We start from the raw sequence: 15,543 nt of genomic DNA on the forward strand, positions 1-15,543 counted from the left end.
ATGTTACTGCAGTACTCTAGCCATAGTACAACAGACCTGTTACTTCAGTACTCTTGCCACAGTACAACAGACATGTTACTGCAGTACTCTAGCCATAGTACAACAGACCTGTTACTACAGTGCTCTAGCCATAGTACAACAGTCTTGTTACTACAGTACTCTAGCCATAGTACAACAGACCTGTTACTTCAGTACTTTAGCCACAGTACAACAGACATGTTACTGCAGTACTTTAGCCATAGTACAACAGACATGTTACTGCAGTACTCTAGCCATAGTACAACAGACCTGTTACTACAGTACTCTAGCCATAGTGCAACAGTCTTGTTACCACAGTACTCTAGTCATAGTACAACAGGCCTGTTACTACAGTGCTCTAGCCATAGTACAACAGTCTTGTTACTTCAGTACTTTAGCCACAGTACAACAGACATGTTACTGCAGTACTCTAGCCATAGTACAACAGACCTGTTACTACAGTACTCTAGCCATAGTACAACAGTCTTGTTACCACAGTACTCTAGTCATAGTACAACAGGCCTGTTACTACAGTGCTCTAGCCATAGTACAACAGTCTTGTTACTACAGTACTCTAGCCATAGTACGATAGTCTTGTTACCACAGTGCTCTAGCCATAGTACAACAGTCTTGTTACCACAGTACTCTAGCCATAGTACAACAGACCTGTTACTTCAGTACTCTAGCCACAGTACAACAGACATGTTACTGCAGTACTCTAGCCATAGTACAACAGACCTGTTATTACAGTGCTCTAACCATAGTACAACAGTCTTGTTACTACAGTACTCTAGCCATAATACGATAGTCTTGTTACCACAGTACTCTAGCCATAGTACAACAGGCCTGTTACTACAGTACTCTAGCAATGTTGTACGTTTTAAATAATGTGGGACATTTTGAACTGGGGAATTGCTTACAAATTAAACTATACTGACCTTCCGCACAGAACTGACATTGCCTGATCCAAATGGATAGGTGACAGGTGCTTGAGATGGCGCTTGCGGCGATGGTATAAATAAATTGTGTGATCTATTTGGACTGTTTTCTGTAAAAATATATCACCATAATCACGACGCTCAAAAGGATGTTGAAATTAAAAAAGCTGCTGTGATAGTAAGTTGAAAAAAGTTTGAATAACTCGCTGACATGCAAAGCAATGCATAAACTAGAATATACACAGAAGAAAAAATAAAGGATGAGCCATGGTAATTAGCAACTAAATGCATTTCAACAGCCGCGAGACGTTCCAATTCTTCCAGTTATAAATAGCAAATTTATGAATTATTTTAAAATTATTATTTTAAATATTTATTTTTATAAATTAGAAGTGAGTAAAGTCTGCTGCCATGAAAGCATACCGAGATGAACTGAACCGCCTTCCGTCGTACTCTCAATGACGAGTCTCATTGTCCTCGAGTCGGTAGAGTTTTCATCTAGCTCGCTATAGAATGGGTTGTTCATGGATGTCAGCTAGAACAGATAAAGTCATATCTGATGACAACAGGTATGAGAAAGTATGGTATGAGCTAGATGACCTTCTGTGGCATTGCATCGATAAACAATAAATGAGGTGCGCAGCAATAAGCACATCACGCAATGACGATGGATGAAGTTAACAGCGATATACGGATACAAGCTCAACATGCTGACATACACATGTATGTACACAAAGTAAGAAAGCATACAGAATTTTTAACAAAAAATCTTACAAATACTGTTTATTAAAAAGCACGACTTAATAATTGGTCGGAAATAGAAGCGGGTAGACTAGCAAAAGAATAAAAGTAAAGATTTACTTTGTAACAAACAAAAGAAACATTTTTGGTGTCACAATTTTTATACGTTTGTATAGCTGTGATTTCACTGACTGATCAAGGCAATGCTTGCTTGTAAGAGAAACAAACTCTCAAGCTGAAAAGAAGCATCTGACACAAGCCGTTTACACTCGGCAGTTGGGAATGCAAAAATCACAAAACGATCGACTGATGCAATTTATAATAGAACAGCCAATAAAAATAATAAACTATCAACTAGTTTTTAAAATCAATAATTAAACAACCAGAAATCAAAGTTACTCAACAACTAACAGAGGATAAACACGCATTGAGTGACTATTGGCTGAGATCAGCCAATAGTCACAAATAGTTTTAAAGATAGACTGCTGACGATTGCTATAAGAACAACTGGAGGGCTGCTCATTTATGGTTTATAAGTGAGAGTCTAGTGATGGGCAATTGAGAACTGCAAAATGGCACACAAAATATTAGCTGTAAACATATCCCAACATACATAGTGACTCATGAGTGCAAGATGTTATTAAAAGTGATTAGAGCAGAAGAATGTGTAGAACTGAACACACGACACTGTGTCATGTAAACCTGAACACAACACTGTGTCATGTAAACCTGAACACACAACACTGTGTCATGTAAATCTGAACACAACACTGTGTCATGTAAACCTGAAAACACAACACTGTGTCATGTAAATCTGAACACAACACTGTGTCTTGTAAACCTAAACACACAACACTGTGTCATGTAAACCTGAACACAACACTGTCATGTAAATCTGAACACAACACTGTGTCTTGTAAACCTAAACACACAACACTGTGTCATGTAAACCTGAACACAACCCTGTGTCATGTAAACCTGAACACACAACACTGTGATATATAAACCTGAACACACAACACTGTGTCTTGTAAACCTAAACACACAACACTGTGTCTTGTAAACCTAAACACACAACACTGTGTCATGTAAACCTGAACACAACCCTGTGTCATGTAAACCTGAACACACAACACTGTGTCATGTAAACCTGAACACACAACACTGTGTCATGTAAACCTGAACACACAACCCTGTGTCATGTAAACCTGAACACACAACACTGTGTCATGTAAACCTGAACACACAACACTGTGTCATGTAAACCTGAACACACAACACTGTGTCATGTAAACCTGAACACACAACCCTGTGTCATGTAAACCTGAACACACAACACTGTGTCATGTAAACCTGAACACACAACACTGTGATATATAAGCTTGAACACACAACTAAACACACTAAACAAGCCCAATAATTTAGCTGAGACTATAGCAAGAGTAAGAGTATAGTAAGAGCAGTACCATCGTAATCATTTCTAATGGCTCCGAAGTGTTTGGGTTGCCCAGAGTTCCCTGCGTGTCAGTTAGCATTATACTGCCCCCATCTGATGTCGCCATATTCCCTGCAAAAGAAGCGCCAATTCTTACCCTTTGCAAATCTTAAAAGAGCATTGGGAGTGCGAGGCACAAATGACTGTCAATTCATTCACCTCTATAAGCAATGCATGCAGTTGCTGTGCAACATGACAAGGAATTATTCGGGCAGCAACTATGCCTCATCAATAATATGCAAATGATGATGTAATAAAAACATCTTAACCAAACACACCTAAAAGTTAGACATCCATTTCTCTCTATGAAAGGCAATATTTAAAGTTAATGTGAAGGAGCTGCAGAATATGCAGTTACTCATACATACTAGTTCCTGAGGCAGCACAAGTCCATAATCACTTCATAGAAATTATCTGTAGCTTACCAGAAAGGTGTAATCGGACCCAGCAGACAAAGGTTTACATTTTTTATAGGTCCTAAACTTCTTATTAGCACCTATAAAATGTCTGAGGTGCGAACGATGTATGCACCTTATACAAAGCTCATCAAATGTGCAGCTTTTAGACTAGATGTAGCTTTATAGACAATGTGTAGGTGTAAAGGCTATCTTTAGTAATAAAAATTGTAAATCTATAGACTCAGTATAGCATTATAGGCTGTGTCAAAACTTATAGACTATGTATGCATTTATAGACTACGTGTGTAATTATATACTATGTATGTGTATATAGACTATGTGTGTATTTATAGACTATGTTTGTATTTATAGACTATGTATGTATTTATTAATTATATATGTATTTATAGACTATGAATCGTTTTATATGCTATGCAAAAATTTGTAGTCTATGTAAATATTTGAAGACTATAAAGATATTTATAGATTATGTGGAGATTTACAGACTGTGTATAGATTTATAGTATAAACAGTGTATAGATTACGTATATGCATATATTAGTACAATATTTATAGATTTACACACTATGTATAGATTATTATACTATGTTTAAATTTATAAACTATTTGCCAATTGATAGACTGTGTATAGATTTATCGACTATTTATAAATTACGCTCAGATTTGTAAACCGTATATAGATTTAAAAATTGAGTGTAGATTTGTAGATCATCCTACGACCAAACACGAGCGAAGCGATTGTTTGGGAGCTTTATGATAAATGCATATGCGCACACAACTCCCGAAAAATTATCCATCAACGCCCGTTACCAGACCATTGTACCAAATCCTATCAAAAGATTTAACAATTTTTCTGTGAAGTCGTTCAAGTATAATAATGATACAAAACACATATAAACATGTTTAATACGTTACCAAGTTTTTGAAAAGTTGACGCAATATCCTAAAACTAATCCATCTGATCGGATTATACATAAATAGACAGATTAATTCGGCCTAAAATCGCAATAAAAGCTTGAAAAACTTTTTTAATCAAAATTAAGACCGGCCAACAAAACGCCGATAAGGCCGTGCGACAGAGAGTAGAACCATTAAGTCGTGTGCATTTCACGAGAAAAACGTGCACATTTCACCAGTCTATGGCATTGTCCGATTGCCGAAGGTTTCTGTAATTAACGTAGAAGTACTGAAAAGTAATCGTTTCCTTTTTGCCGATTCTGTCGGACTCTGACATTTTGGACACTCATAATGAGTACTTTGGTATTCCAACTGATGTCTAAAGCAGTGAAAGTAAAGGAAATAACGAGGATATTTTTTTAACGATTCTTATAAGATTATTACAATATTTAATTGTAAGAATAACTATTCGATTTTATAAGATTTAGTTATGAGAATAATCATTCGAATTTACAAGATCGAAGTGTATAGTGACCGATGGTGTGCAATATGTTACTGTTATTATTTTTCTAAAGTATTTGTTGATGGTCCTACGGCTGTGCCCAATTTTGTGGGACTGCCAAGCCGTTTTTAATATCTGCAAAATTAAGTAACAGGCTTACATTTTCTTGAAGATATACATGTATTTCTATGACAACCAGCTAAAATCTGTTTAGATTTTTAAATTCAGCTTCACTTTTTTAAATATAAATACAGACATCTAGATAAATATCACAACTTCTTGATATTGGTTGCTATGACCAATGATATACAGCTTCCCAGCCTGTGTATATATTACGCAGCAGCTTGCCATTTTACTTCTAATATTGCATTTCTCCTATTGCAGGGGAGAGATACAAACATATAATATTTTCCTTTCATTATTGCTGTTCGTTGTACATAATAACACTCAGTACATTACAGCTACCATTACAGCTACCATTGCAGCTACCATTGCAGTTCTCCCATTGCACTGCAGTGCCATTTGACTGGTAATATTGCATTTCTCAACCAGCAGTACCCTTTCTTTTTCTATTATCACTTTGGCCGTGGGCTGTATGACAGGGAAATATGTAGTATATAGATATATAAACTATAAATTTATAGGCAATGTATAGATTTACAGAAATTGTGTAAAATTTGATGCTGCTTAAATGTATGAAATATAAGTTGATCCTAGACTATTGGTAGCATTATAGACTATGGATATCATTATAGACTATGGATAGCATTATAGACTATGGGTAGCATTATAGACTATGGGTAGCATTATAGACTATGGGTAGCATTATAGACTATGGATAGCATTATAGACTATGGGTAGCATTATAGACTATGGGTAGCATTATAGACTATGGATATCATTGTAGACTATGGATAGCATTATAGACTATGGATATCATTATAGACTATGGGTAGCATTATAGACTATGGATATCATTATAGACTATGGGTAGCATTATAGACTATGGATATCATTATAGACTATGGGTAGCATTATAGACTATGCTATATATTCTTATTAGCTACTTTTAAACAGACCTTCAAAACTCTCAACCAAGTTCTTAGAAGTGGCAAGGTTAAGCTTTGGTGAGGAAATCTGTTCCGGAGTCTCTCCAGGAACAAGAGTGTTGGTGAGAACTTCTCCGATAGAAGTAAGAAGGCCCAAAGTATTTTCAAGACTGGTCTGGTCCTGCAAACAATTATATTTATAATTACAAACAGTTATATGAATGTTTTACATATAATATCATTATTAAAAACTCATCAAATTCACTGCAAAGATGTTTGATAATTTGAAGGTGCATGTATACCTCACCAGAAATTTACAACGTGAGTAAATCTATCCAACATCGCTCTATTTTTACGGTTTTAGCTTCCTCCCAAAACTACACAGTTGAAAGAGCATGTGAATGAAATGACCACAGGGCAAGTCTTAACAAATAATCAGCATCTAGATTCTAGATCTACTATTTAAAGAAAAGTTTAGCGTGAATGTGAAGAGTGATCTTAGCATAGGAAGTACTCTCGAAGACTTCTGCTGCAAGCGAATGAAATGTGATGACATTTTCAACAGAAAATTAACACTAATAAGGAAAGAATAAATAAGGAAATAATGAAAAAATAGTGCAATCAAAACAACTTCTAAGGATTTCTAAACTACAAGAAAGTGTTGGAGTTAACTTTGCAGATAACTATCAAAGCCTATTCACAACGTGAAATGATACTGAAGCACCAACAAATAACATTTCCACGCATCTGATTATTTGCCATGCAGTTAGCAGAGCTAATTTGTGCAGACACTCTTCAGTAGCAGCAAAATAATGTTTTTAAGCTGTGAAGAAATAATCTAGACAAGACAGGTGTTGTGTTACTGATCTTGTGCGATGTTAGTACTACAGTTACAAATCACCAAAGTTAGAAAAATATGGCTGATTTGAGTGCACACGGACATCGGACTTATTAGTGAGTGAGTCTCATTAATACTCTTGACAAGTGCCAACAGGTTTATGTGCAAATTAATAATTGTAAACTATAAGACATGAGTCTGCATCAAACAGACTTGCAGGAAACACATCTAAAGTTGCTACATCTTACTGTGTCAGTTTCACGCCTCTTTCTGTCCTGGAGAAATGAATAGGAATTAGTTGGGTGCATTCAAATACAGAAGTGATATAGAATACTCCAAGTCGGCCCATTGTTATATTTTAGCTGACAGTAGAACAATCCATTAAATTAGAATAAAGAAAAGATATTTAACTGTCTGCTATTGTAGTATTGCTAGATTGTATATCGCAAACACTAAATGAAGGAGCTGCATGCAAAATTAATTTGAAAATATTATACCTTTACTACACTCGTTCAGTTTGAAAGTTAAAAGACAAAATTCAGTTACTTAACAAATGCGTAATGCGAAAGGTTTTTTAATGGATCAAAAAGACTGACCTAGTTGGTTTACCAAATATTGAAGAACGAGTAAAAGGCATGGAATCTTTCAGTGTTAATTTTTACAAAAAGGAAGAACTATCAAATTTGACAAGTGGTCACGATCACATTATTATCATAAGATGTTTCTTGTTTACGTAATTTGACTCCTTTATTTTTATGTTTACAATAAGTTAAACTGTTTTCAAGAGAAGTTCTGCATGCTTACCTTAAGTTGAATGAGTGTTTTACCTTAATCTTAATGAAAAAATCTGCATTTAAAACATTGACTAAAGTGACCGATAGAGTTAGAAATAATATGTGATGTAAGAAGTCACAAATATGCGAAGTACGTGACAACTAGAAGGAAACGCATTACTCATACAGTCAGAATTTAACAGAATACATGTACGACTGTCTTAGTCAAAGCAACATGCAATTCATACATTGAAAGTAAACAAATTTTCAACTCATAACTATAAGTATGCAACTGTATGACTCATATGATCATAAGTATGCAACTGTATGATTCATATGGCCCTAAGTATGCAACTGTATTATTCATGTGGCCATAAGTATGCAACTGTATGATTCATATGGCCCTAAGTATGCAACTGTATGATTCATATGGCCATAAGTATGCAACTGTATGATTCATATGATCATAAGTATGCAGCTGTATGACTCATATGACCATAAGTATGCGACTGTATGACTCATATGGTCCTAAGTATGCAACTGTATAACTCATATGATCATAAGTATGCAACTGTATGATTCATATGGTCATAAGTATGCAGCTGTATGATTCATATGGCCATAAGTATGCAACTGTATGACTCATATGATCATAAGTATGCAACTGTATGACTCATATGATCATAAGTATGCAACTGTATGACTCATATGATCATAAGTATGCAACTGTATGACTCATATGGCCCTAAGTATGCAACTGTATAACTCATATGATCATAAGTATGCAACGGTATGACTCATATGATCATAAGTATGCAACTGTATGACTCATATGGCCCTAAGTATGCAACTGTATAACTCATATGATCATAAGTATGCAGCTGTATGATTCATATGATCATAAGTATGCAGCTGTATAACTCATATGGTCATAAGTATGCAACTGTATAACTCATATGATCATAAGTATGCAGTAGTATGACTCATATGATCATAAGTATGCAGCTGTATGACTCATATGATCATAAGTATGCAACTGTATGACTCATATGATCATAAGTATGCATCTGTATAACTCATATGATCATAAGTATGCAACTGTATAACTCATATGATCATAAGTATGCAGCTGTATAACTCATATGATCATAAGTATGCAACTGTATGACTCATATGATTATAAGTATGCAACTGTATGACTCATATGATTATAAGTATGCAGCTGTATGACTCATATGATCATAAGTATGCGACTGTATGATTCATATGATTATAAGTATGCAACTGTATGACTCATATGGCCATAAGTATGCAACTGTATGACTCATATGGCCATAAGTATGCAACTGTATGACTCATATGATCATAAGTACATATATGCAACTGTATGATTCATGCGGTCATAAGTATGCAACTGTGTGAGACATGGTAACAAATGACTAGGATTAATTAAGTCGCTAAAAAGAATTAATGATTATTCATCAAATGCTGACAAACAAGAAACATGCTCAGTTCATCATGAGTAAACATTGTAAGATTGAGCCACCTACCGAAGTAGTTTGTTTCGCTTTATTGGCTTTGTTGGCACCCAGAAGGTTCCCTAAAATAAGTTCGTTATAATATAATTCAAACTTGAATATTTCCAGAGCCGCAAGCAAGTATGACGATGATAAAATCTTTAGCTTTTTCATCATCTGAATTTATGATGAACTCATAAACTTCATCATGAAATTTAGGAAAAAGTTTTATGGTGAAAATAGTGAGCAAAATTTATGATTGGCTACTATGCAAGACATTGGTGGAAGCCAATTCAATTAATTAATTGATTCGAGTTGCTGATGAAGTCAGAAAAAACCAATCCAGTGAAATTTTATTCCGGGTAGATTCTAATAACCTTAGCCTTGAGTCTAACTCGTAATGGCACATTAATGAAAAAGGAGGGACATTTCTAACATATTTAGTACGTGCTTGTGCCACATCTTGTTAGCATTTGCATGAGCTCCCCAGATACTCTACCCACCTAATGTGCCGAGGAAGGACGACACAGTCTTCTTTGTTTCAGCGTAGTCCAATTTATTTCCACTTTGCAGAACCTCCATACCTTCTTGCAGTTTGTTGTTTGCTGCCTCGATAGCGTTTTCGCTCACCTATGGTGTATGTACACAAAGTTCTGAGACTACCTTTGACAGCGACTAACAAACAGACGACACAATCAAGCTATCTCAAAAGGTTTTAACTTTAAACTTCAACTAACGGTACAACTCTTGATGTACTTTCGATTCTTGTATGGCATAATTTAAAAAATATTTCTGCTGGAAATAAAAATATAGCTAATAAAATATTAAAATAAAATAATAATATGTATTTATATATATATATATATATATATATATATATATATATATATATATATATATATATATATATATATATATATATATATATGCAAAGAGTGTATAACTCAACATATCACTCAATAGCATTTCCTTTGAAATAAATATAATATATAAATAAGTAAGACCATATAAAATTTTACTAGATGATGACATGGAAGGCTGGCGTGATAAGCGCGCTGTGACAGCCAAAACAGGTGGTTTTAAATTAAAAAAGCACTATTTCTATGTAATAGAATGCTGTGGCTAGAGACAACCTATGACCTTAGTCAAAGCAATAAATTCCAAGTACCTCATCCTCATTAGCGAGCAGACTTTGTAACACAGTGGTGCATTTTATAACATCATTAGCAGTGTGCTGTGGAAAGTGTGTGGTTACCACACTAACGGCTGCTTCTCTCATCTATGATAACAAAATGATGAACAGAAACATTCTTGCAGGCATTGAAAGGATGCAAACGCAACATGGTTTGAATATATGTTCAGCATATGCATAACTAAAACATTGGAACGTGTTAATAATACTTTTAATTTTATTATGGTATTATAATGGTATGGTATTACTATTTTCTCTGCAAAGGGCCCTGCAAAGGTATGGACCCAAACATGAATGTATATACATGCATGCGTATGAACAAACAGGCATAATTATGTAAACACAAATATACATGCACACATATACATACAAAGATACACAAACACATATACCTACATGTATGCAATCATACAAACATACGACGATAGACATAATGAAGTTCATGAACAAAACTTACAGCTGTTTTCTCAGTACGCAACTTCTCAGCCTCTTCGTCATTTACGGCTGAACTATTGTTGTTATCTGTATTTGCAGTCACTGAAAAGTTTAAAAATTAGGTCTTAACACAACCAAGAAAAAGTGGTAAATATAGCAAGAAGTAATTCATTTGGTGGTAACGATGACGATTTGATGATTGGCTGAGCTAATAAGTACATGTAGCTAATAAGTACATATAGCTAATAAGTACATGTAGCTTTCATGGTTGAGTCAAAAGCAAATTGTAAGTCTAGACATAAACTACAAACACACAGGGCTTGTTAGTTAGCCTTGACTCGGGTTTACGCACTTGTCATGATAGAATATTAACAGAGGTCCATAATAGCAGGTATTAGCAGCATTGAAACAGATAGTAGTTATAGCGGATAGTAGTATAGATGTTTTCACACGAGACTTTGTGGGAAATACACTCTCCTCACTAATGCTTGGTTAGTTTTGAACCATATCCTAATGGATACGACAAGCTATAGAAATAGTGGGTATCCAAAAGAAGAAGTGTCAGGTGCGTTCATTTTTGTCAGTATACAGAAATGACCAGACACAAAAACTACCGGTAATTAGAATGAATGGCTGCAAGATTCTGCCACTCTTTGCCATTCCTTAGGAGCTCCTGCTCTCTATCAAATCTAACAGGTTAGACACTCCAACAAATACTGTTCATGCTATAACTCAGAGGGAACACTGTGATATAACCAGAGAAGCAGCTGACTGAGGCACATTTGACTAAAGTCTTTTATATCGAAGTGGGTAGTGATTGTGCTAGAGTTGACGAAAGTGCTAAGAAGGTCGAACTAAACTGATGCAATCTACTTTGAGAGAGAGTCAACTTCTAGCTAATAATGCCTATAGTCAATGTTCCAAACAATGTCAATGGTCAATGTTACAAACAATGCCAATGGTCAATGTAACAAACAATGCCAATGGTCAATGTTACAAACAATGCCAATGGCCAATGTTACAAACAATGCAAATGGTCAATGTAACAAACAATGTCAATGGTCAATGTTACAAACAATGTCAATGGTCAATGTTACAAACAATGCAAATGGTCAATGTAACAAACAATGCCAATGGTCAATGTCACAAACAATGCCAATGGCCAATGTTACAAACAATGCAAATGGTCAATGTAACAAACAATGCCAATGGTCAATGTCACAAACAATGCCAATGGCCAATGTTACAAACAATGCAAATGGTCAATGTAACAAACAATGCCAATGGTCAATATTACAGACAATGCCAATGGCCAATGTTACAAACAATGTTACAAAAGGATGACTTCGATGGTCAATTCCAGAGGAAGCATGCTTCATCTTCCTAACACACCATTTACAGTACTGATAGTACTCACACCTGTTTAACAAGCACACTCTATCTACCCTTAGTATGACAAAATTGCATGATTTGAGGTCATAATTAGGCTGCAATGCAACACGAGAAGGCAAAAGACAAGGTTCTGTGTCATTAGGTTGCACCAGACTGTCTACTATCACAGAACTTTAGACAGTAACACTGGGATCACTCCTGTCCATACTTACGGTTCATGCAACTGACATTGAAAACTCTACACCGCATTTCTTCAAACATAGTGAGAAATGGTTGATTCATTCACAAAGAAAGTGAAACTTAACTGAGACTACAGTATTAGTGTTTTGATTAAAATGCAGAAAATGCACAGACAACCAGAGACGCAAACAAATTTTACAGATTTTCCTTGGACTCAATGCAACAATGCAGAATTGGCTATAAAAATGTAACAAAATCTTGGCTCATCATAATCATTATAATTGTTCATAGAATTCTAATTTTAAACCCAACAATTAAAATCTGACAAGCGAAAGGATGAGAGAAATCTATCCACTATGTGAAAATATATAGACAAAAAGTATTAGAATATGTAATCATTCCGGTTTATAGCAAAAGGCTACCTGATAGTTATATTGATGCAAATACATTGTATAGCTGAAAACTAGTGTGCACTTGTTGCAGAAAAGAATGGGCTGTCAACTCATCACCGTGTACTTAACATAACAAAACAAGGGGCAGTACTATCATTGCTAATATTCTTACCAGCTTGTACTCCTGGCACATAAACCCTCCGTTGGTATTGGCCAATATACAGTGCGCCAACACTAAAGTAGCAAATGGTACCTCGAAATGGCAGTAACTACTAGCTATGATAGCACTCAGCAAACTGCAAGTTCAATGACTGGCTGCTTTTTTGTCTACTTTATATGATTTCCAATAAACAAATAATTTTCAAAACTTCAAAACTCTTTGGCAATGTTTCTAATTAGTCTCCATCTAAATGAAGCAAGGATGTAAGAATACTAACATATTTATATATGCAATGCATTTGATGTCATCTAAAGGTGTGACTAGGTAGTACCCATACTACTAGAGGTGTTACTAGGTAGTAACCATATTACTAGAGGTGTTACTAGGTAGTACTTATTCTACTAGAGGTGTTACTAGATAATACTCATATTATCTAAATGCATTACTAGGTAGTAAACTTACTATCTGGAGGTGTTACTAGGTAGTACCTGTAGCACCTATATCAATTAAAAGTGTTACTAGGTAGTACCTATATCATCTAGAGGTGTCACTAGGTAATAACTATACCATCTAAAGGTGTCACTATGACATATCTATACCATCTAAAGGTGTTGCTAGGTAGTGCCCGTACAATCTAAAGGTGTTACTAGGTAACACCCATACTATTTAAAGGTATAACTAGGTAGTACCTGTACTATCTAAAGACCCGTCTATCTAAAAGTATTACTAGGTAATACTCATACCATCTCTGTCGCCCGGCTCATTGAGACTGTTGGAAACCATCATGAACGTGCTATAGCCTGCCTCCGCATCACCATTACGGAGAGAATCTAGACCCGCCCCCGCTATCTGATTTTGAGTGTCTTCCAGCAACTGTAAGTAAAAATGTTTATGAAAAACTAAAATGTTTTGACTGCAGCCAGCACTATCTGACAGCCATTTAAAACTTTCCGACAGCTAGGCAGGGTCAGACAGCAGCTAAAGATGTACATATCATCATTAATGTTGAAGCTTCCTCTCTACCACTGATATTAACTTCGTCTTATACGAGGCGTGTTATAAGAAGGAAACCACAAGCGTTCTGATAAAAGACTAGTTTCCTTTCTGCTTCATTGAATGAAGAAGTGAATTCTTCACGGGTGGTCAAATGGTCACAACTTTCAGAAAAATCATTTTATTAGTTAACAAAATCTTTTTCCAGATACATGTAAGATGCCAAAACCATTATATACATGTATAGCAAATGACTATCAATTGGGTCCAAGCGATTACCTATGTACTTACTTATATGTACACAAGAAATTCTGGGTAAAGTGTCACAAAATGATATCTCCAGGTTTTACAGCTATGTATATATGTACATGTATAACCTTTTATTTGAGAGAATAAATTACTCTGGTCTGTTGCAAACACGTTGGCTATATAACATATGCCTAAATATTTCCTTTTTTATCAATTTTTCCCAAGTTTTAAAGTTTTTAAGATGATATGTTTAATAGAGTATTGCTAGAACAAATTCACTAGCTTTTCCATTTACAGGACGCCATCACAAAGTCTCTGGCAGAGTACAATGAACACATAACTTCTCTTAAGGCTGACATGGAGGAGACAACCAAAAGCGCTGATCAAATTCGCCAACAGATTCAAGACTTTAGAATCAAGTAAGAAATATTGAGAGATATTTTATGGTATGTTAACTGATTGAAGTGCATCGCTATTTCAGTACGTACAACTTTTTATTGGTATTGGTAATCAATAATCATCAACAAAATGACTTTTTTCATCACACACCAAATGAAAAAACAATGCAAAGACAGAAATCAGGAATTATTGAGTGAGTTGAACAAAAGTGTTTTAAAAGTTGGTAGTTTAATAGTGTTATGGAGGAATCGGCATAGTGAACTGTAGGTTGTAGTAACAGAGAGTTCATAAACTGAAACATACAACGGTGGAATTAGTATAAGCTATAAGGTCACAAGGTAAAATTATTAGTACTACTACTAGAGGATATAAGTCTGAGTATATACGATATTCTGTACAACGAGAACAGAGCTAACCTGTTTTTGTCCAATGTCTCTAGGAGCTACTCTAGCGACAAGAGGACTGTATGTAGAGCTGCCATATAGAACTAACCTGTTCTTGTCCAATGTTTCTAGGTGCTACTTTAGTGACAAGAGGACTGTATGTAGAGCTGCCATATAGAACTAACCTGTTCTTGTCCAATGTTTCTAGGAGCTACTCTAGCGACAAGAGGACTGTATGTAGAGCTGCCATATAGAACTAACCTGTTCTTGTTCAATGTTTCTAGGGGCTACTCTAGCGACAAGAGGACTGTATGTAGAGCTGCCATATAGAACTAACCTGTTCTTGTCCAATGTTTCTAGGGGCTACTCTAGCGACAAGAGGAATGTATGAAGAGCTTCCATATCGGTCATAGCAGTTGAGGCGAACGATGAGGTTGAAATCATCATCTTCGTCTCCGTAAGGCAGCTTAAAGCCATTCAGGCGACTGACTTCAGTGTCTAGAAGAACATGTACTCAGTAGAAACAACTGAATAAACCAACTTAAAAGTTCATCAATCCATTATAATAAATATTTACATTT

At 35.3% G+C, this 15,543-nt stretch overlaps 1 protein-coding gene across 1 annotated transcript in view; it reads right to left on the reverse strand.

Moving 5' to 3' along the window:
* The window catches only part of LOC137385565 (uncharacterized), a 105,647-nt gene that overhangs the window by 20,669 nt on the left and 69,435 nt on the right, over positions 1-15,543 (reverse strand). The window contains exons 32-41 of the mRNA XM_068072052.1: positions 15,300-15,460; positions 13,682-13,811; positions 10,837-10,916; positions 10,356-10,466; positions 9,691-9,817; positions 9,221-9,270; positions 6,090-6,240; positions 3,164-3,264; positions 1,380-1,491; positions 957-1,066 (exon numbers count right to left, since the gene is read on the reverse strand). Coding sequence (XP_067928153.1) covers positions 957-1,066; positions 1,380-1,491; positions 3,164-3,264; positions 6,090-6,240; positions 9,221-9,270; positions 9,691-9,817; positions 10,356-10,466; positions 10,837-10,916; positions 13,682-13,811; positions 15,300-15,460 — 1,133 coding nt within the window. The remainder of the gene's footprint in view (positions 1-956; positions 1,067-1,379; positions 1,492-3,163; positions 3,265-6,089; positions 6,241-9,220; positions 9,271-9,690; positions 9,818-10,355; positions 10,467-10,836; positions 10,917-13,681; positions 13,812-15,299; positions 15,461-15,543) is intronic.

The sequence above is a fragment of the Watersipora subatra genome, chromosome 1, assembly GCF_963576615.1.
Source record: "Watersipora subatra chromosome 1, tzWatSuba1.1, whole genome shotgun sequence".
NCBI classification, from domain to species: Eukaryota; Metazoa; Bryozoa; class Gymnolaemata; order Cheilostomatida; family Watersiporidae; genus Watersipora; species Watersipora subatra.